This window comes from Molossus molossus, unplaced genomic scaffold (genome assembly GCF_014108415.1).
Source record: "Molossus molossus isolate mMolMol1 unplaced genomic scaffold, mMolMol1.p scaffold_m16_p_13, whole genome shotgun sequence".
In the NCBI taxonomy this organism is placed as follows: Eukaryota; Metazoa; Chordata; class Mammalia; order Chiroptera; family Molossidae; genus Molossus; species Molossus molossus.
In genome coordinates, this window is record NW_023425348.1 from 86,311,391 (window position 1) to 86,332,060 (window position 20,670).

At 38.2% G+C, this 20,670-nt stretch overlaps 1 protein-coding gene across 3 annotated transcripts in view; it reads left to right on the top strand.

The window, feature by feature from the left end:
* The window catches only part of ZFP91 (ZFP91 zinc finger protein, atypical E3 ubiquitin ligase), a 49,278-nt gene that overhangs the window by 3,886 nt on the left and 24,722 nt on the right, over positions 1–20,670 (top strand). For all 3 annotated transcript variants that reach the window (XM_036258028.1, XM_036258025.1, XM_036258026.1), the window contains exon 2: positions 1,547–1,575. In XM_036258028.1, the coding sequence (XP_036113921.1) occupies positions 1,547–1,575 (29 nt within the window). The remainder of the gene's footprint in view (positions 1–1,546; positions 1,576–20,670) is intronic.

Here is a 20,670-nt window from a genome sequence, read left to right on the forward strand (position 1 = left end):
TAAAATTTCAATACTTTCTTAAATTGTCTAGTTTAGCTGTTGCATAACAACGTTGACCAAAACTGAGTATTAGAAGTATACCTTCAGGTTCAGATGGATTACAAATGAAGGAAACAAAATATTACTCCATTTTCTGGTACATAAAATTCCGTTTTTGGTTTATATTCTTCATGTAAGTAAAATGGTAATAAATCTTTGGGTAATATAGAATCATGGATAGTGAGAATGAATTGAAAAAAACTTTTATGGTTCTTTGGAAAAGGCTTCGGTTGTATAAGAATAAGATCCTGCGTTTTTCTTCATGGTGATCAATATGGTAATAGTAACACTGAACCATTCCAAAGGTTTTAGGAATATTTATTGTATTGTTTTATTCTTAGCAATTATTTTGCTACTTTTTATTTAGAATTAGGATGATTAGTATTATTTTCCGCTAATTGTTAATTGGGACATTGGCAATATAATTTAAAATAAAGTTATAATACCTTAAAAAATATGAAATGAGAAAATGAAAGCTATTCTTCCTAAAGACAACAGAATCTGTATTATGGTATGACTTCTGTATTTGCTTTGATATTCTTTTGTGACCTAAGAGTCTTCATTTGTATTAGGTTTATTTTCAAAACAAACAAAAAAAAACTTTGTACTGCTTAGAAATGCTGTGTGCCATCTTTACATAAGTCATGTTGTAGTTTGAATTTGGATAATGGGTATAGGAGTGCCTCGTTACACTGTACCCAACAGTTATGTATGATAGAAATTTTCCCAAATTAAAAACATGGGAGTAACATTTTTAAAAAATTAGTGGTTAGTAACACATTAAACTCTTCACTGTTGCTATCTAATTTGTAAGATGCAAGTGATACTTATTTCTGAGGTTTGATCTTGTTGCCTTTTTAGAAATGGATTTTTTTCTTGGATTTAACAATGAATGATTTTAGGGTTTTCTTTTAGGTTCATTAAATTTTTATTATGAACATTTTTAAATATAAAAAACCAGATAAAATAGTATGATGAAACCCCACTGTTTCTCAGCTTGATTTAACAATTAGATTTTGTCTTAATTGATACTTCTATCCCTTTTTCTTTTGGCAAGGAGTATTTTAGAGGAAATCTCAAACATTTCATTTCACCCCTACTTACTGCATTTGTGCAAAATAAGGACATATTCTTATATAACCACTTAATATAACCTTTTTTTGTATTAATATCTTTTTACAGTTAGGAACAACAGTTTTGAATGATACTCTAGTTGTATGCTATGAAATATAGCTACATCTGGCTATTTAAATTTACATTAATCAAAATTAAAACTTTAGTTTCTCAATTACACTAGCTATTTCAAGCACACAGTAGCCATGTGCAAATACCGTATTGGACAGTGCAGATAGAGGATATTTTCATCATTGCAGAAAGTTCTGTTGGATAACACTGCTAGGTGCTTTCTGAATCCCTGTAGATAAACCTGAAAGAGATAAATAAACATTTGTGCTTTAAGAAAGTGTGCAGATTGTTTATTTAATATTTGGTATTTTATTTCTTCCAGGTGTTTAGAAAAAGGAACAACAGATAAAGGTAAGACTTAGTCATTTTTACTTCTAATGTACCTCATACTGATTATTATCTTATGATAGAAAATAGAATGAACTTCAGCCTGATAATTTGTTACCATATATAAGTGACCTTTATGTAGTAAATAATTATTGAAATAGATAGAACCTATAGATTAAGGCAGGTTTGGGCAAGTGGAACATTTTGACATTATTTAGAAACCTAATAATGGAAAAGCAAGTTATTTGATGTCAGTTTATTGCATTTTTTAAAGCACCCTCTCTTTTGTAAAGTAACAAAGAGAGAACTGATACACAATATACAGAGTAAAGTGTAGACAAAATCTTGATGCTGATAGAGACTCAAATTATAAATGCAGTTTGAAGAATGTGGAAAGAAAGTGTTCTAAGATTTCAGCCTGGTGAATAATAAATGAGGTCGTTAGGTTGTTCTCTTTAAAGAGTTTTACCAAACCAAATATGTATATTGAATGTAGTCTTCTTATCTGAATTGTGAAGGGAAGCTAATATTCACTTTTTGTCTTTAAATGCTTTTTTAAAAGACTTTGTTCTGGCTTTGCAGATTGAGTTATTAAAATTGACCCAATTATGTTGGGCCAGTTGCTCATTTGTTTCATTATTTTTTCTAGTCATTGGCTGTCTTCCTTGACATTAAGTTTAAATGTATAGCATCCTTCTTAAGACTGAACAGATATACTTTTAAGCACTTTTTAAGCATATTTCATTTATTGTGTCTGACAGGAATCTACTTAATAACTAGAGGGTGACTGGTTAATTTATTCTCTTTCTCTGTCTATACACACACGAACATACATATATATACATATATAGATACGGCATATTTAAAACCTGAATTTTATGCCATTTTAAAGAATGGCTGTGATCGATGTTCTCTCTCATCGATGTTTCTATCTCTCCTTTCCTCTCTCAAATCAGTAAGAAAAAAATAAATAATAAAAAAAGAATGACTGTTAGGAAACTAACTTGAAGTAATGGCTGTTTTGTAAATAGATGTCAGTGCTCAGGTTTCTTTTTTCTCTGAATTTTAGAATCTGAGGCTAGTATTTTTGTAGTATACAAGGCAAAAGTATTTTGTACTAGATAAATTTTTGTGTAGAAAGTTTTATATGACTGTTTTGTCTAGAAATTTTTTGTTTTGTTGCTGTTGTTATTTAGAAAATGGGGTATATCTGCCAAGAATGGAAGGACTTGTGTTCATTTTGGAAATTTTATGAAGTGGGGAAATGTAGAGACAGCTGGCAATCAAGTACCAAAGCAGTTCTTATTTAAAAAAAAATTCCTGGCCAGCCAGTGTGGCTCAGTGGATTGAGTATTGGCCCATGGGCTGAGAGGTCCCGGTTCCATTCCTGGTCAGGGCACATGCCCAGGTTGTGGGATCAATCTCCAGTAGGAGGCGTGCAGGAGGCAGCCCCGATCGATGCTTCTCACTCACATCAATATTTCTGTCTCTCCTTTCATCTCTCTAAAAATAAATAAATAAAAATATATTTGTAAATAAAATAAAATATTCCCAACCTGCCTTCAACAGAGCTAAAATTACTTTGTGTGTCTAAAGAGTATGTCTAAAGAAATTACTTTGGATTGCCTTGAGGATAAAACTTGGAGAATGTGGTTGAAATTTTGAACCCTCTGTTGGGAGATAAATTAATTGCTCTTTGTGTAGATGTATTAAACCAGAAGTTGGCAACTGCTTCTTTTTTTTTTAATCCTCACCCAAGAATATTTTTCCATTCATCTTCAAATGGAGTGGGAGGGAGAGAGAGAGAGATACAGAGAAACATTGATGTGAGAGAGACACATTGATTGGTTGCCTCCCGCACAACCCCAACCAGAGCTGAGGACTGAACTGAAACTGAGGTACGTGCCTTTGACTGGAATCAGTCTGTGGGCCGATGCTCTTAACCACTGAGCAAAACTGGCCAGGGCAGCAATTACTTCTTAAACAGTAGTTGTGCAGCTGTGGAGAGATTAAAACTGCATTATGGGTAATTCAGTCTAGAAATCATTCCTACTCTGGTTCACCAGTTACATGCTCTGAATCTAGAGTGAGACCTTAAGGTTTGAATTCAAGTTCTGTCTTTTATTGCAAATAATTTCAATACCTAGCATCCATTGAGCACTCAGTAAATGGTAGTAGCTGTTAAGTTTGTAAAATCTTGAAGAAATAGATACTCTTCCAGCTCCCGTCTCCGTGTTGTCATCATTGGTTTACTTATTACAATAGCTTTCAACTCTAAACAGTACATAAAAGCTATATCTTAACATCGATTTATACAACTAGATCAGTGAATAAAGAAATGAAGAATGTATGCCCTGGCCAGTTTGGCTCAGCGGTTAGAGCTTTGGCCTGCGGACTAGAGAGACCCGGGTTCGGCTCCTGCTAAGGGCACATACCTGTTTCAGTTTGTCCCCGGCCCTGGTTGGTCGTGTGGATGGCAGCCACTTGATGTGTCCCGTTCACGTCGATGTTTCTCTCTTTCTTTCTCTTCCTCTCTCTCCCTCCCACTCTATCTGTACAAAAAATGGAAAAATGTCCTCCGGTGAGGATAAAAAAAAAAAAGAAAAGGAAAATGTAGTAGTTAAGATACCATTTCCTGTGCTGTTTAATATTTAGAATTCACCTCCTTTCCTTTGTCCTTGTCATGTAACTTCTCAAAAAGTTATTCTGTAACTCCAGAATAGTTTTCATGTTCACTGTGCTGATTTTTTTAAATGTTTTTATTGATTTTTGGGGGGGAGAGGAAGGGAGAGGAAGATAGAAACATCCATGTGAGAGAGATATAGATCGACTGCCTCCTGCATGCCTTCTACTGGAGATCGAACCCACAACCTGGGCATGTGCCCTGGCTGGGAATCGAACCGGCACCTCTCAGTCCGTGGGACGATGCTCAGTTCACTGAGCCATACCAGCCAGGCATTCTGCTGGATTTTAATTGAAGTAACTCACATGTATTCCAAAGATTGAGGGGGGTTTTTTTTTTTATCCTCACCTTAGGACATTTTTCCATTTTTTTGTTCAGATAGAGTGGAAGGAAGAGAGAGAGAGAGAGAGAGACATCAACGTGAAAGGGACACATCGAGTGGCTGCCACCCACACAACCCAAACAGGGCCGGGGACGAACTGCAACCGAGGTACATGCCCTTAGCGGGACCCGAACCCGGGTCTCGGGACCGCAGGCCAACGCTCCAACTGCTGAGCCAAACCGGCCAGGACGAGGTTTTTTTTTAAAACTTTGAACAGGTTGTAATATTTTCTAGAAGTACAACTCCGTGTTTTATTATAATATCAAAAAGATGTTTTAGAATTTTTTAGTCTTATTTACTCCAAACAAGTTGAACTTATATACTTTCCTTCAGTAAAGATAAGAACCTTTGACATGTTTGAATAAATAAATACTATTGCACACACAGAAAAGCAATTTAACTGTTTTTAAATTATTAAGTTGCAAAGTGCCATGTTTGTTTTTCAAACAAATAATAATAAAGAAGAAACATTTTGATATTGGCTTCTGTTCTTGCTACATTTATTTAACCCTAGTGGGTATATATTAAACAAATGGAAAGTTGCTTTGCAAAAATAGTGTTTATTCAACAAGTAATTATTGAGCATCTACTGTGTGTCCAGCACCATTCTAGGTACTGGGTTATATTGGTAATCAAATAGATGCAGTTGGAGGTAGGGAAGCTAATTTTCTATTAAGATGGCAAGGGAAGATCTTGAAAAGGTGACATTTGAGCTTAGATCTGAATATGCAGGTAGATAATCTGGATGAAGAACATTCCCCACAGAGCGAAAAGCAAAAGCTTCAAACGTGAAAGCTTAGTTTACCCACTGTCAGAGGGTTATCATCATCATTGTGGAACTTTCCAGAATATTAGCAGAAATTTTGAGGGGTAGAGACTGGCTAGTTCCTTCTTAGCTTGGCTTTGTTTTCATACCATTCTCTTTGTTTTGAACCAAGGCACATACAATTTCATTCTTAACCCTTAGATATGCTATCAGTTTTAGTTGAAACAACTCTCTTTCAAAAGTTAAACGATACTCTTATAAAGTTGTCTTAAATATAAGTTAAAAGAAAAGAACTCACTTTTCCTGACTTCTCTTAATTCTTCTGAGATTGGCTAATATTTCAATGTGGACCTCACTAATTATTTATGGAAAACAAAGTAGAGCTAATTATAGATATACACAGAGTAGACTGATCAGGTTTCAGAAACTCAAGTTTCTGACTGTTATAAAAATGTTTATGTCTCATGACTGACAGTACATTAGATAGGCATTTTATTTGTTATATTTCCTTCCTCGCCCTTTGTTTTAAGGTAGCAGGAATCATATTACTTCTCCCAGAGTGAGAATGCTCTACTTGGACATCTTGTTCCTTCTTGAGAATGCCCCATATCCTTTAAATCATTTTCCTAATTCAGACATCCAGAAGTACAGACATATCTCATTTATGATGTATCTGGATTGTCAGACAGGTTTACAAAGCCTTGATTAGTAGTAGCTCATTTCAGTTATGGACGTCTTATAAATGAGGTAAATAAGGCTTTGTGTCTCTTTTTACAAAGAAATAGCTTTATAATGTGCCGATTACATTATAAGAACCATCTCTGACACAGTTATATGTTTATTCTGTTATATATAGTAAATATTTTGTATTGAAATTTCTTTTTCTGCTGGAACCACTTGACAGTTGCAGCAGAGTGTCCCGGTAGAAGAAAACTGGAGCAGAAGAAACCTAAGGTCCTGAGTGGGGAAACCTATATTCAGCCAATAAGAATCCAAAACTTCTAAGAGACATCCGTCTCTTCTTGAGGCCCTAATGTTACCCTCACACTGAGATATGATCCTCAGTGGACCAGAACCTCTTACAAAAAGGAATTAGCTCTGATTTAATATCCCCTGACATTTTAAGTCCAAGAAGGATCAAGCTCCTCTGAATTAAAACTAACCAGATTGACCTAACTGCATCTGGCAAAGACCCCTTTAGCTTCAGTGCAGTTAATACCCTTACAGGTAACTGTGGTTTATTCTTCTGCTGGCCTACCTCATTGCTGCCTTGCTTCTTTGATCCTAACTAAATGCCCAACTTGTATCCGAACTTCCTTTTGGCTATTTCTATTTGTAATTCGTCTCAGAGAGAATTTCTAAACTCTGTTTTTTTACTGTGACTCTGCCTAAACGTGTGTCACTTATCTATTGCTGTGTAACAAACTATCCAAAAATTTAATTATTTAAAATACAGCAATTTGTTATTTTATAGTTGGGCTGTTTCCTTTCCTTGTTGGTCTTTCAGTTCAGATCTTTTCATGTCATAATGGTCTCGGCAGTGTTTCAAAGGCTGAAGGCAAAAGCTGCAAGGCGTCTTGAAGCTTCCACCTACATGATACAAGAGCAGCAGAAAATTGTAATTAAACAACTTAGGGCTGAATCTGACAAATATGTGAAAGACTTACGTGTTGAAAAGTATAAAACATTGCTGAGTAAAATTAAAGACCTAAGTGAACAGAGCCATGTACCTTGTTTATGGGTTTGAAGACTCAGTATTGTTCATTAGTATTGGGAAAACTGAACCACTCTTATACCATTTACAAAAATAAACTCAGAATGGGTTAAAAACTTAAATGTAAGGCTTGAAACCATAGAACTCCTAGAAGAAAACATAGGAAGTAAACTTTGACGTCATTCTGAGTAATATCTTTGGATACATCTTCTTGAGCAAGGGAAACAAGCAAAAATAAACAAACGGGCCTTCATCAAAGCTTCTGCCCAGCAAAGGAAACCTTTAACAAAATAAAAAGACCACCAACTGAATGGGAGAATATATTTGCAAATTTATATCTGACAAGATGTTGATATCCAAAATATATAAGACACACAACTCAGCAGCAATATAATCCAATCAAGAAATGGTCAGAGGGCATAGAAATGATGCTTAAACACAGTTCTCCAAAGAAGACATTCAGATGGCTAACAGATAGGAAAAGATGTTCAACATCACTGATCATCAGGGAAATGCAAATCAAACCACAATGAGATAACTACCTCATACTAATCAGAATGGCTGCTATCAAAAAAAGTCAGCAAATAATGTGTTGGTAAGGATGTGGAGAAAAGGGAACCCTTGTGCACTGTTGCTGGGACTGCAAACTAGTGTAGTTCCTATAAGAAAAAAGTATGGCGCTTCATCAAAATAAAAATAGATGTATCATATGACCCAGCAATTTCGCCTCTGGGTATTATCTAAAGAAAATGAAAATGATTCAAAATGACACATGCATGCTTGTGTTCATTTCAGCATTGTTTACAATAGCCAAGATATGGAAGCACTGGGTGTCCATTGATTGGTGAATGGATGAAGATGATGTGAGACACATGCATACCTACATCGGAATATTAGGCAGCAATAAAAAAGAATGAAGTCTCTCATTTGCAGCAACATAGATGGATCCTAGAGGGTATTATGCTAAAGTGAAATGTCAGGCAGAGAAAGACAAATGCTGGTAATATGGTTTCACTTCTATGTGAAATATAAAAACACAAAAAGCAGACTTGTAGAAACAGACCTTATCGTAAGGGAGGGGGTTGGGGCATGGGTAAAAAGGGGAAGGGGAATGTAATCAATAATATTGTGATAAGTTTACATAGTGACAGGTGATTACTAGAATTAGTGGGGTGATTACATTGTAAGGTATAAAAATGTTGAATTGCTGTATTAATACATCTGAAACTAACCAATATAAGATTGTATACCAACCATACTTAAAATTTTAATTAGAAATTTCTTCTTAAAGTAAAACATTTTTTTATTTAAAAAAGCTGTCTCTCCCCATAGTGATCTGTAAATGTAATTTAATCAAAATCCCAATGTGTTTTTTGTGGACAGTTTTGACCTTGAACTTCAGAAGTTCTTGAGGTCCCTCTGGATATACAGACTACATTTTGAAAACTATTAGCTTACAGTAATCAGGAATCCCACCCTCTTTCTAAGAGTGGGATTAATTCTTTTTTTAAGGAAAGAAAAAGGTGAATAGGTACTTTGTGAGCATCTAAGCATGGCTACTGCATATGTATATTCCATAATTTATTTAATCATACCTGATTGAAGGACATATGATATTTCAGTATGTTTTCTGGGATTATAGGTGATAAAGTGCAATTAAAAATATACAGCTTTGCGAGTGTTGACAAAGTGAGCCTTGTCATAGAACCATTACCCAGTTTAAGAAACAGAACATGGTTGACCATCCCCTAGTGTAAGCATTTTGACTTTTGATGGCAAAAATTAGTTTTTCCAGTTTTTGAGTTTTATATAAATGAAATACTACAGTATGTACTCTTTGGTGTGGGGTTTCTTTGCTCACCATTATGTAACAATCCTCTACGTTGTGTTTGTTATATAGATTATTCTTATTGCAGTATATTGTTCCATTGTGTGAATATATCACTATTTACTGTTTATGGGCATTTGGGTAGCTTTCAGTTATTGTCCTTTATGACTGTTTTATTAATACAACTTTATTGAGGCATAATTTATATACCATGAAATTTACCCAATTCAGGTATATAATTTTATATATAGATTTGCCTTTTGTAGACATTTTATAAATGGACTTGTACATACAATATGTGTTTTTTGTGACTCTCTTCTTTTAGCATAGTGTTTTTGAGGTTAATCCATATTGTAGCATGTATTGGTATTCTCATTCCTTTGTATAGTATTCCTTTATGTGGAAATAATCCATTTGATTTATCCATTCGTCAGTGGGTATACTTTTTAGCTATTGTGAATAATGATGCTTTGAATATTCGTGGGAAAGTTTTTGAGGGGACAGATGTTTTTATTTCTTGAGGTATGTATCCAGGAGTGAAATTGCTTGATTGTATGGTAAATGTATGTTTAATTTTAAGAAGCTGGCAAACATTTCCATAGTGGCTGTGGCCCTTATATTATTCTCATCACCAGTAAATGAGTATTTCTGTTTCTTCACAATCTCACCAATTTTTGTTCTTGCCATTTCCACTATTCTATCAAGTTAGCTGCTTCAGGATGGTGGGTAACATGGTAAGACTAGTGAATTTCATGAACATAGTCCCATTGCTGCATTTCATTAGCTGTGAAGTAAGTTCCTTAATCAGAAGAAATGCTGTGTGGAATACCAAGACTGGATAAGGTATTCAGTAAGTCCACAGATGGTAGTTTTGGTAGAAGCATTGTGTGTAGGGGAGCCAAATCCATATCCAGAGTGTGTGTCTATGCCAGTAAGAACAAAACACTGCCATTTCCATGATAGAATTGGTCCAATGTAGTGAACCTGCCACCACTGGGAATAGGACCATATCAGGGACTCAGTGTTGGTCTCTGCTCTCGCCGATTAGGTACTCAGCAGTGCCTATAGCCAGGTTTGTCTTGGTGTGACACTCTGGATTTGCTTTTCAGCAATCTCAGCTTTGTAGCTACAGGAGATAAAGATTTCTTTCAGATCATTTATGTGGTACTTGAGCTGAGAATTTGGATCTCTGAGCACATCTTGACCTTTCCATTTTATCTGGCGCAATTTAGGTGCAAGCAGGCAATCTCATTATACTTGTAAGTTTGAAATGTTGTAAGGTGTCAAATACATGATCACTAGAACCTGGACTCTTATTATAAGTATTTGAATGAAGTATCTATTGTTGATGTTTTTGCCTGTTTTTGTTGCCACATCATACAATGGACTTTCAGTGCTCACTTTACTACTGGAAGTAGTCATTAGTCCTTTAATCAGTCCCCAAAACCAATTCAGAAAACTTATCCTTAAGATTCTCTTCCTCTGGAATTAGTTTCACTACCAGAGTCTGTATTAGGGTTCTTCAGAGAAATGGCCAATGGGATATATATATACAGAGAGAGAGAGAGAGAGAGAGAGATTGGTTTATTTTAAGGAATTAGTTCACATGACGGTGGGAGTTGTCAAGTTCAAAATTCACGTGGCAAACCAACAGATTGGAAATTTATGTAAGAATGGGTGTTGCAGTCTTGAGTCTAAAATCTCCAGGACTGGAACACTCAGGGTTTCTGTGTCATTTTTGAGGCCAAATTTTTTTTCTCTCTCTTTTTTTTAATTTCCAAGAGCTTTTTTTGAGTGTACTTTTGTAAAATACAGGGTAGGGCTGAAGTAGGTTAACAGTTATTCATATAATTCAAAATTAATAAATAATAGAAGAATAAACTTTCATGTACTCACAACTGTAAACCTACTTTTGCCAAACCCTGTAGTATACTTTTCTTTATTTAATGATATACTTGTCTCTCACTCTAGGTTATATAAAAAAACATATGTTTTTCTGTTTCCTAAATTGCCTTTTTCTTTCTAGTTGTTTTTTCTTTTTTATCCTCACCTGAGGACATTTTTGCATGTATCTTCAGATAGAGCTGGAAGAAGGGAGGGAGGAAGAGAGGGAGAGAAACATCAACGTGAGAGAGACACATCAAGTGGTCGCCACCCACACGACCTCAACCAGGGCCAGGGACAAATTGCAACTGAGGTACGTGCCCTTAGTGGGAACCGAACCTGGGAGTCTCTGGTCCACCGGTCAACGCTCTAACCGCTGAGCCAAACCAGCCAGGGCCTTTCTAGTTATTTTTCTTACTTATTTGTTCAACCTCTCATTAAGAGATTTTCCTCTAGCCCTGGCCGGTTTGGCTCAGCAGTTAGAGCATCGGCCTGCAGTCCGGAGAGACCCGGGTTCGGTTCCCGCTAAGGGCACGTACTTCGGTTGCGGTTTGTCCCCGGCCCTGGTTGGTCGTGCGGGTGGCAGCCACTCAATGTGTCCCTTCACATCGATGTTTCTCTCTCTCTCTCTCTCTCTCTCTTCCTCCCACTCTATCTGTACAAAAAATGGAAAAATATCCTCGGGTGAGGATAAAAAAAAAAAAGAGAGAGAGATTTTCCTCTAGTTTCAGGTGTTCTCTAACCATTTATTTATTTATTGTTTTTAAGTAAAGTGCTAAAGTGCTTATTAGAAGGTCTATGTATGCACAGATATTTTACTCAGCAGACGTCTCTAACTTACATGCCCAAAATGAAACATGTTCTCTATCTCCTCAGAACAGCCGAAACAACTGTCTCTTTCTGTGAATGCTCCCACTATCCATCCAATTGTTCAGGTTGTAAATCTAGGAACCAGTTAAATATGTGACACCTTTCTATCTCCTTCAGTTCCTTTATTAAGTTTGGCTTAGCGGTTAGAGTGTCAGCCTGCTGACCAAAGGTCTCAGGTTTGATTTTGGTCAAGGGCACATTCCTTGGTTGTGGTTTGGTCCCCAGCCCTGGTCGGGGTCATGCAGGAGACAGCCAATTGATGTGTCTCTCTCCCATAGATGTGTTTTTTTTTTTCCTCTCTCTCTCCATCTCTCTCTCTCTCTCTCTTTCCCTCCCTTCTTCCTTCCCACTCTATCTGAAGAGAAATGGAAACATATCCTCAGGTGAGGATTTCAAAAGAAAAAAGAAAGAATGGGATGAGGTAGAATTCTCTTCTTAAAAATGTTTCTAGAGCTACTAAAAAAGTTGCATTTACAAAATAGTTGATAAAAATATTCCTCTGGATTATACAAGGAGGGAGACAGGGACCACTGATAAGACATGGTATATGATATCAAACAGACTTGGCTTTCTTTTCTCCTGCCATCCTCGTTTTTAGTTTCTCCCTTTTCCACTGGTAGGTCTTCTTTAGGTTCCTGATTAGCCACTTCAGCCAGTTTTCTCTATGCTCTCCTTTTCCCTTTTGATTGCATTTTTTGTCTGCAGATTTATCCTGAAAAAAAGCACCATGTTCTATGGTCAGGTTGACTGTCATATAATGAGTAGCTAAAAGGATCAATTTTGAGTTTTATCATTTTCACTTAGGTATTTGACGAATATTTCCTGCCGCAGTTTTTGACTTCATTTCCACTTTTGCAGGAGTAGGTTTAGCTGACAACCTGGCCAATCTCCTCCTGGGCTTCTCCTTCACTATCCCCTTGGTGGGGCTGACCTTCCTCTTGGACGTCATGTTGGTGTAGTGGGAGGGCAGGTACATGCTTGGGTGCCTGAGGGCCGTAACTTGCTGAAAGCCTTTGAGAACCTGGGCTGCCTGGCTGCTGCCGTTTCTCCCACCGCCCAAGCTGCCCCAGCTTCATTTTTTTTTTTTTTTCTCTCGATCCTCACCTGAGGACACTTTTCCATTGATTTTTTTTTTCCCCCCCTTTGGATAGAGTAGAAGGGAGGGAGGGAGAGAGAGAGAGACATATCTATGTCAGAGAGACAGATCAATTGGTTGCCTCCTGCACTATCTTAACTGGGGCTGGGGATTGAACCTGCAACTCAGGTAATGTGCCCCTGAGCAGGAATGGAACCTGTGACCCTTTGGTCTGAGGTCCAGTGCTCTAACAGCTGATCCAAACTGGCCAGGGCCCAGCTTCATTTTTTGCATGTGGATATCCAGTTGTCTCAGAACCATTTGGGGTTTTCTTGTTTGATTGATTTTTTTTTTCCCCCTAAACCATTTGTTGAAGAGACTGTTCTTTCCCTATTAGTGGTCTTGGCAACCTTGTTGAAATTTGATTGACCATATGTGGGTGTTTATATCTGGACTCTATTTTCAGTTCCACTGGTCTATATGCCTATCCTTACATCAGTACCACCCTGTAGTATAGTACTGATTGATTTCTGTAGCTTTGTCATAAGTGTTGAGCTCGGGAAGAACAAATTGAGTCCTTCAACTTTGTTCTTTTCAAGATTGTTTCGACTAATGCCTGGCTGGTGTGGCTCAGTGGTTGAGCGTTGACCCATGTACCAAGAGGTCGCTGGTTCGATTCCCGGTCAGAGCACATGCCCAGGTTGTGGGCCCAGTCCCCAGTGGGGGGCATGCAGGAGATGGCCAGTAGATGTTCTCTCTCATCGATGTTTCTCTCTCTCCCTTCCTCCCTCTCTCTCTCTCTAAAATCAATAAAGAAAAATGTTGTTTTGGCTAATCTAGGTCCCTTGCAGTTTCATATGAATTTTAGGGTCGGGTTGTCAATTTCTGCTGAAAACAACGATGGGTTTTTGATAGGGATTATATTCAATTTGTTGATCTATTTGGGGAGTGTTACTATCTTAGCAATACTTAAGTATCTTTTGATTTTAATTGTAAGTGGAATTATTTTCTTAATCCCTGTATGGATTGCCCATTTAAAAACAACTTATTTTTTGGCTGTAAAAAAAGAAGGCTTACCCTTTGCGACTGCTTCGATGGACCGGGAGAATATAATGCTAAGTGAAATAAGCCAGTCAGAGAAAGACAAGTACCATATGATTTCACTTACATATGGGATCTAATGAACAAAATAAACTAACAAAAAAAAAACAGACTTATCAAGACAGAGAACAGTCAGACAGCTGTCAGAGGGAAGGGAGGTTGGGAGGACTGGGTGGAAAGGTGAAGGGATTAAGCAAAAACAAACAAAAACCTTATAGACCTAGACAAAATTATAGATAGTTAATAGCAGAGGGAGAGAGGAGGTTGGGGGGAGGAAAAGAGGGAAAGGGGAAATAAATGGTGATAGATGGAGACTTGACTTGGGGTGGTTAACACACAATACAATTTACAAATGATGTGCCCTGGCTAGGGTGGCTCAGTTGGAGCATCATCCCCTACACCAAAAGGTCACAGGTTCAATTCCCAGTTAGGGCTCATTACCCTGACTGGGTATGTTGTGGGTTTGATCCCCAACAGGGGTGTGTATGAGAGGCAACCAATTGAAGTTTCTGTGTCATCTCTCTAAAATCAATAAATATATGCTCAGGTGAGGATTAAACAAAAAATTTAAAAAAGGAAAGTTTTCAATGTAGGCCTAGGCTGGCCACTGCTGACAGATCTCACAGTGTGTGTTAGCTGGGTAGGGTGGAGTTAGTGCAGCTCCCAGGCTAATGCCCTGTGGGGGGAACACCCCTGTACAGGAATAATGGTGCCAGTCAGGCAGATGAGGAAACAGCCCTTATCCTGAAATCACACAACTCACTCTCTCCATGTGTCTCTGATACCCCTTCGAGCTTGCCCAGAATTCCTCTAGAGTTTTTTTAAGAAAGACTATACTGGTGGGCCCCGGCTGATTGCTGGCAATCACCTACAGCCCAAGTTGGGTAGGACAGAGCCTCAGGGAGTCATCAAGCCAGAGCTAGTGTAGCTCCCTAGGCTCATGCCATTTGCAGGGAATGCCCGACCCAATAAAGTTGGCACCTGTGGGCTATGCTGACGAAAGACTCAACACTGGGACATTGGGGGCTGTTCCTCCAATTCTTTCCCTGGAGCCACACAACTCAGTCTCTCCCTGTATGACTGGCTACTAGAGCCCAGAGCAAGAGTTTGTTTTCTGTCCCTTCAAGAGTATTCCTGGGTTTCCAGCAGCAGCCTTCCATCTCACCCAGGTTGATGGAATTCCTGCTGATTTTCACAGCCATGTGTTACATGGCTCCTCTCCCTGGCACTGGTGCTTGGGGCTGGGGAGCCCGGGTTGTGATTGAGAGCCCTTGCTCCTCCGGGGGCACCTCTGCAACTGAGATGTCCCTCTGGGTTCTCAACCACATGTGGGTGCAGGGTTGGCCTGTTTTGCTTCTCTACCCTTCCTGCCAATTTCAATGTGACCTTTTCTTTACATACTTGATTATAAGACTTCTGTTCAACTAGTCTTCAGTTCAAATGATTATCCAGGTTGACTGTTCCATAATTTAGTTGTAATTTTGATGTGGACATGTGAGGAGGTGAGTGCAGCTTCCACCTGTTCCACTGTCTTGGGACTAACCTTTCTCTGTTGACATTGTATTTGATGAAACATCATTCTCCTGGTTTCCTATAGCTCTTTGAGCATATTTTTTAAAAACCATATTCTTTGTCTTACGTGGTCTCTAAAGGCTCTGTTTCCTTCAGCTTAGATATCTTAACTCATCTTTTTCTTGATTCAGTGTTTACAGGTTGCTGTAAACCTTTGACTATTCTGTTTTTACAAAGTTGACTGTGGTTGGTGTGTGTGTGTGTGTGTGTGTGTGTGTGTGTGTGTATGTGTGTGTCGAAGAACATTTTTGCTTCTGTCACTCCCTGACAATGCTTTATTTAAGTCTAGAGTTTTGGGGGATGGGTGTGGTATTTCATAAGATAGGCTATTATGCTTTATTTATGAGAATAAGCAGTTCTCATCAGGTTGCTATCATTTGTCCAGTGGATGAGATCCACAGTATTAGAAGAGGTGGGCATACAGTCCTTTCGCTGTAAAGAAGAAAAGAGCTTTATTGAATACAGGAAGGTTATGGAATAGGTTTAAAGTCCAAATTGATTTAGTTGGATTGAGTAAAAGAATTTTCTGTTCCTTATTTAATGTAGTAATACTTGATGGAAGGTGGTGAATAGCTCCCTTAGAAGAAATTCTCAAAAGCAGCCATAACCTATATTGTAAAAGTCCTTAATTACCAGTCTTAAGACATGATTTCTAGGTCTAGGTCTGCTTAACTACCTTTGTGATCTTGTTGTCTTCTTTGGCCTTTCAGTTACTTTATGAGTAAAACGCATTGGATTGTACTTAGAACTAGATAATCTTTAGGATATTTTCAACTCTAGCCTTCTATTATTGTTATTTTGATACTTAAAGTAATTCAGATAGGAGAAGGGTGAGAAAGGCAGTAATGAGTGGAAAGGAATACTGAATGGAAATGTGCATCTGATTTAATAATTATGTCAGATTTTTAGAAGTTCCCACTGCTATTCACTTTTACATTATTTTAAATTAATTGTATTCTATCACCTCAATATAGTCTCATAAAACTTTCAAACGGTATAGTTAAAGCTGAAATAGCCCACCACCGTGTTCCACAGTGGAGGAAACTGTATTTTACAGATCTTTTAAAAAAATGTTACCTAGATAGACAGTTTTGTGTCTTATTTTTTCCATTTAACAGTGTTTTCACCAATAATTTCATGTCATTTTTTGTTTGGTTTTTTTTTATCCTCACCCGAGGATATTTTTCCATTTTTTGTACAGATAGAGTGGGAGGGAGAGAGAGGAAGGGAGAGAGAGAGAGAAACATTGACGTGAAGGGACACATCGAGTGACTGCCACCCGCACGACCAACCAGGGCCGGGGACAAACCGCAACCGAAGTACGTGCCCTTAGCGGGAACCGAACCCGGGCCTCTCAGGACCGCAGGCCGACGCTCTAACCGCTGAGCCAAACTGGCCAGGGCTTGGTTTGTTTTTTTATACAGGTTTTACTGTATATTTTATCTTGGTAATAAAGCATAGTTTATTTATACACTTTATTCTTGATGGAAGGTTAGGTTGTTTCTACTCATTACCTATTAAAAACATGCTGCAGTGAGCCTCCATGTATTAGTTTATTTTCCTAGGGTGTAGATATTTAGAGGTGGAATTGCTAGATGTATTTTTGGACCTTCACTGTAAGTGATGAATGTTTGTTAATTTCTTGTATATCCCTCCAGAATTATCATCATCTATAAGAAACATACCTTTTATATATATTACATGCATATATACACATGTATGTATATATAACAGGCAAATATACATATATTTGTGTATTACATGGATATGAATTTTTTGCATAATAAAGTGTCATGGAGTTGATTCTATACTATTACTTATTGGCTAGATATATCAAAATTGATATAACTAATTCCCTCCTGATAATTTAGTTCTCTACCCTTGTACTACCAAAAACAGTTTTAGGACAATTTACTCTATATATAAGTCATTTTATAAGTGTGATTGTAGTTTTATTTTTTTTATTTTTATATTTTTAAGTTTATCTTTATTATTGAATGTATTAGAGATGTTCTTCATTTTCCCCCCATTAACACCCTCCTGCCCACTCCAACCACCCTCCTGCCTTTCCCCACACTGTTGTCTGTGTCCATTGGTTATGCATATATGCATATAAGATCTTTGGTTTATTTCTTCCCACCCCTCAACCCCCTTCCCTTTGAGGTTTGTCAGTCTAACAGCCAATTTGTACTTCTTAATCCCTTCACCTTTTTTACCCATTCCCCAAAAGCCCCTCCCATCTGGCAACCAACAAAATGTTCTCTGTATCTGTGATAATGCTTCTGTTCTGCCTGTTCATTTTGTTTGTAGATTCAATTGTTGATAGATATGTATTCATTGCCATTTTGTTCATATTTTTTATCTTTTTCTTCAAAAAGACCCTTCAACATTTCATATAATAATGGTTTGGTGGCGATGAACTCCTTTAATTTTTTCTTATCTGGGAAACTCTTTATATGGCCATTGATTATAAATGACAGCTTTGCAGGATAGAGTAATCTTGGTTGTAGGTTCTTGCTTTTCATCACTCTGAATATTTCTTGCCACTCCCCTCTGGCCTGCAAAGTTTCTTTTGAGAAATCAGCTGACAGTCTTATGGGAATTCCCTTGTAGGTAACTAGCTGCCTTTCTCTTGCTGCTTTTAAGATTCTCTCTTTGTCTTGAACCTTTTGCATTTTTATGATGATGTGACTTGGTGTGGGCCTCTTGGGGTTCACCTTGTTTGGGACTCTCTGTGCTTCCTGGACTTGTATGTCTGTTTCCTTCACCAAGTTAGGGAAGTTTTCTGCCATTATTGTTTCAAAGAGGTTTTCGATTTCTTGTTCTCTCTCTTCTCCTTCTGGCACCCCCAAGATGCGAATGTTGGTACGCTTGAAATTGTCCCAGAGGCTCCTTACACTATCCTCACTTTTTTTTTTTTGGATTCTTTTTTCTTTTTGCTGTTCTGAGTGAATGTTTTTTGCTTCCTTATATTCCAAATCGATGGTTTGCTTCTTGGCTTTACCTACTCTACTATTGAATCTGTATAAATTATTCTTTATTTCAGTTAGTGCCTCCTTCATTTCTGACTGCATCCTTCATTTCTGACTGGTCCTTTTTAATGCTCTTGAGGCCCTCACTAAGTTCGTTGAGCATTGTTATAAGCAGTATTTTGAACTCAGCATCTGTTAGGTTGCTTATCTCCATTTTGCTTAGTTCTTTTCTTGGGGTTTTTTCCTGTTCTTTCATTTGGGACCTGTTTCTTTGTCTCCTCATTTTGGCTGCCTCCCTGTGTTTGTTTCTGTGTAGTATTTAACGAGCAGTATGGGGCTAGCTGAGAACAGATGTTGCTCGTTTGAAAGAATTTAGGAAAACTTGAAGCAGGATCCAAAACAGGCCAATCCTATGGTTAAGCAACTGGCAAGAGCTTGGATGGGCCTGAAAGTTGGGTAGGACAGGGTCTCAGGGAATCACCAGGGCGGGGCAACCAGTACGAGCCGGGTTGCTGGAGTCCCAGATATGGCGGCTATCTGCCGCCCCAGGAAAGGGCTCACCAAAGGAACAAAGACCTCTGATAGCACGTCTGTCCAGGAGAAGGTCACCTCTCCAGCCCTCCTTCCAATGCCAAGAAACTCAGTTCTTCCCCATATGTCTCTGGTGCCTTTTAAGCTCCCTTCCCCACGCTGGAGCCTGGAGGGTGCAAGTCCGAGTGAGTAGGTCTGTGCACGGGCCCTTTAGGAGGAGCTGCCTGGGGCTCCAGCCACCTGAGCCTCCCTCAGCCTCAGTTCCCGCTGGTTTTTCCAGCCAGAAGTTACGGGGACTTCTCTTCCTGGCACTGAAACCCTGAGCTGGGTGCCTGGTGTGGGATGGGGACCTCTCAGTGCTCAGGGAGGACCTTCCCAGCCGAGAAATCCTCCTGATTTTTATCTACCACACGTGGGTGTGGGACCAGCCTGTTGCACCTCCACCCCTCCTACCAGTCTCGATATGGCGGCTTCTTTAATTTCGTGTTGTAGGACTTCCATTCAACTTGATTTCAGGTGGTTTTGAATGATGGTTGTTCTGTATGTGGTTGTGGAAGGACGCGATGCCTCATTTACCCACGCCGCCATCTTGATCGGAAGTCCAATAAGTGTGATTGTAGTTTTATAGGATAAATTTCTAGTAGTTGAAATTAATGTGAAAAGGTTTGTGCATTATTAATTTTGATCGATATTGCTAAATTGTCCTTCATAGAGGTTTTGCCGAAGCACATGCCGTCATCTGTATGAGAGTGCCTGTTTTCCTACAGTGTGGTCAAACATTTGGATCATTGCCAATATGATAAGGGAACAGTGGTATCAAACTATCATTTTCATTTGAGTTTCTCTGGTTATGAGTATACAATATTGAGCTTTGTTATTGTTTGTATGTTTGAAAGCATATTATTTTATGTTTATATAGTCAGGTGTATTAGTCTTAAGACGTGAGGTTTTGTGCTATTCTTAGAAAGGCCTTTTCTATTTTGAGATAATTAAAGGAATCTTCCAGAGTCAAAATAAGCTAACTTATAATATAGTAACTTATGTAGATACAAATAATAAGCTACTCTAGGTTTGAAAGCCAATTTCTAAATCTACCTTTTTATTATCTATTGTGCAGATAGGATGACTCTATCTCACCTTATTCTTCCTCCTTTAAAGTATAGGGAAAACACACCTGGCCTGTGTGGCTCAGTGGATTGAGTGTTGTCCCATGGACTGAGAGGTCCCTGTTCGATTCCCAATCAGGGTACCTACCTGAGTTTCGGTCTCAATCCCCAGTAGGGGGCGTGCAGGAGACAGCTAGTCGATATTTCCATCTCTCTCCTTCTCTCTCTAAAAAATTCAATAAAAACTTATTTTAAAATATAATAATGCCTAGCCATGGCTAGTTTGGCTCAGTGGTTGAGCGTCAGCCTGCGGACCCGAGAGGCACCTCTAGAGGCAAGTACCAAAATACTACTACTACTAATAATAATAATAATAAAATAAAGTATGGGGAAAATATAGAGCAGCAAGAGTCAAGGGAAGCATTCCTATTGAATTTCTTGGTTGTTAAAACATCTAGACCTATTTTTTTTTTTTAATCCTCACTAGAGGATATTTTTTTATTGAGTTTTAGATAGAGTGCGACAGAGAAGGGTGGGGAGAGAGAGAGAGAAACATTGATATGAGAAAGACACATTGTCTCTCACACAGCACCTACTGGTGCAGGGGATCGAACCTGCAACCCAGGTATGTGCAC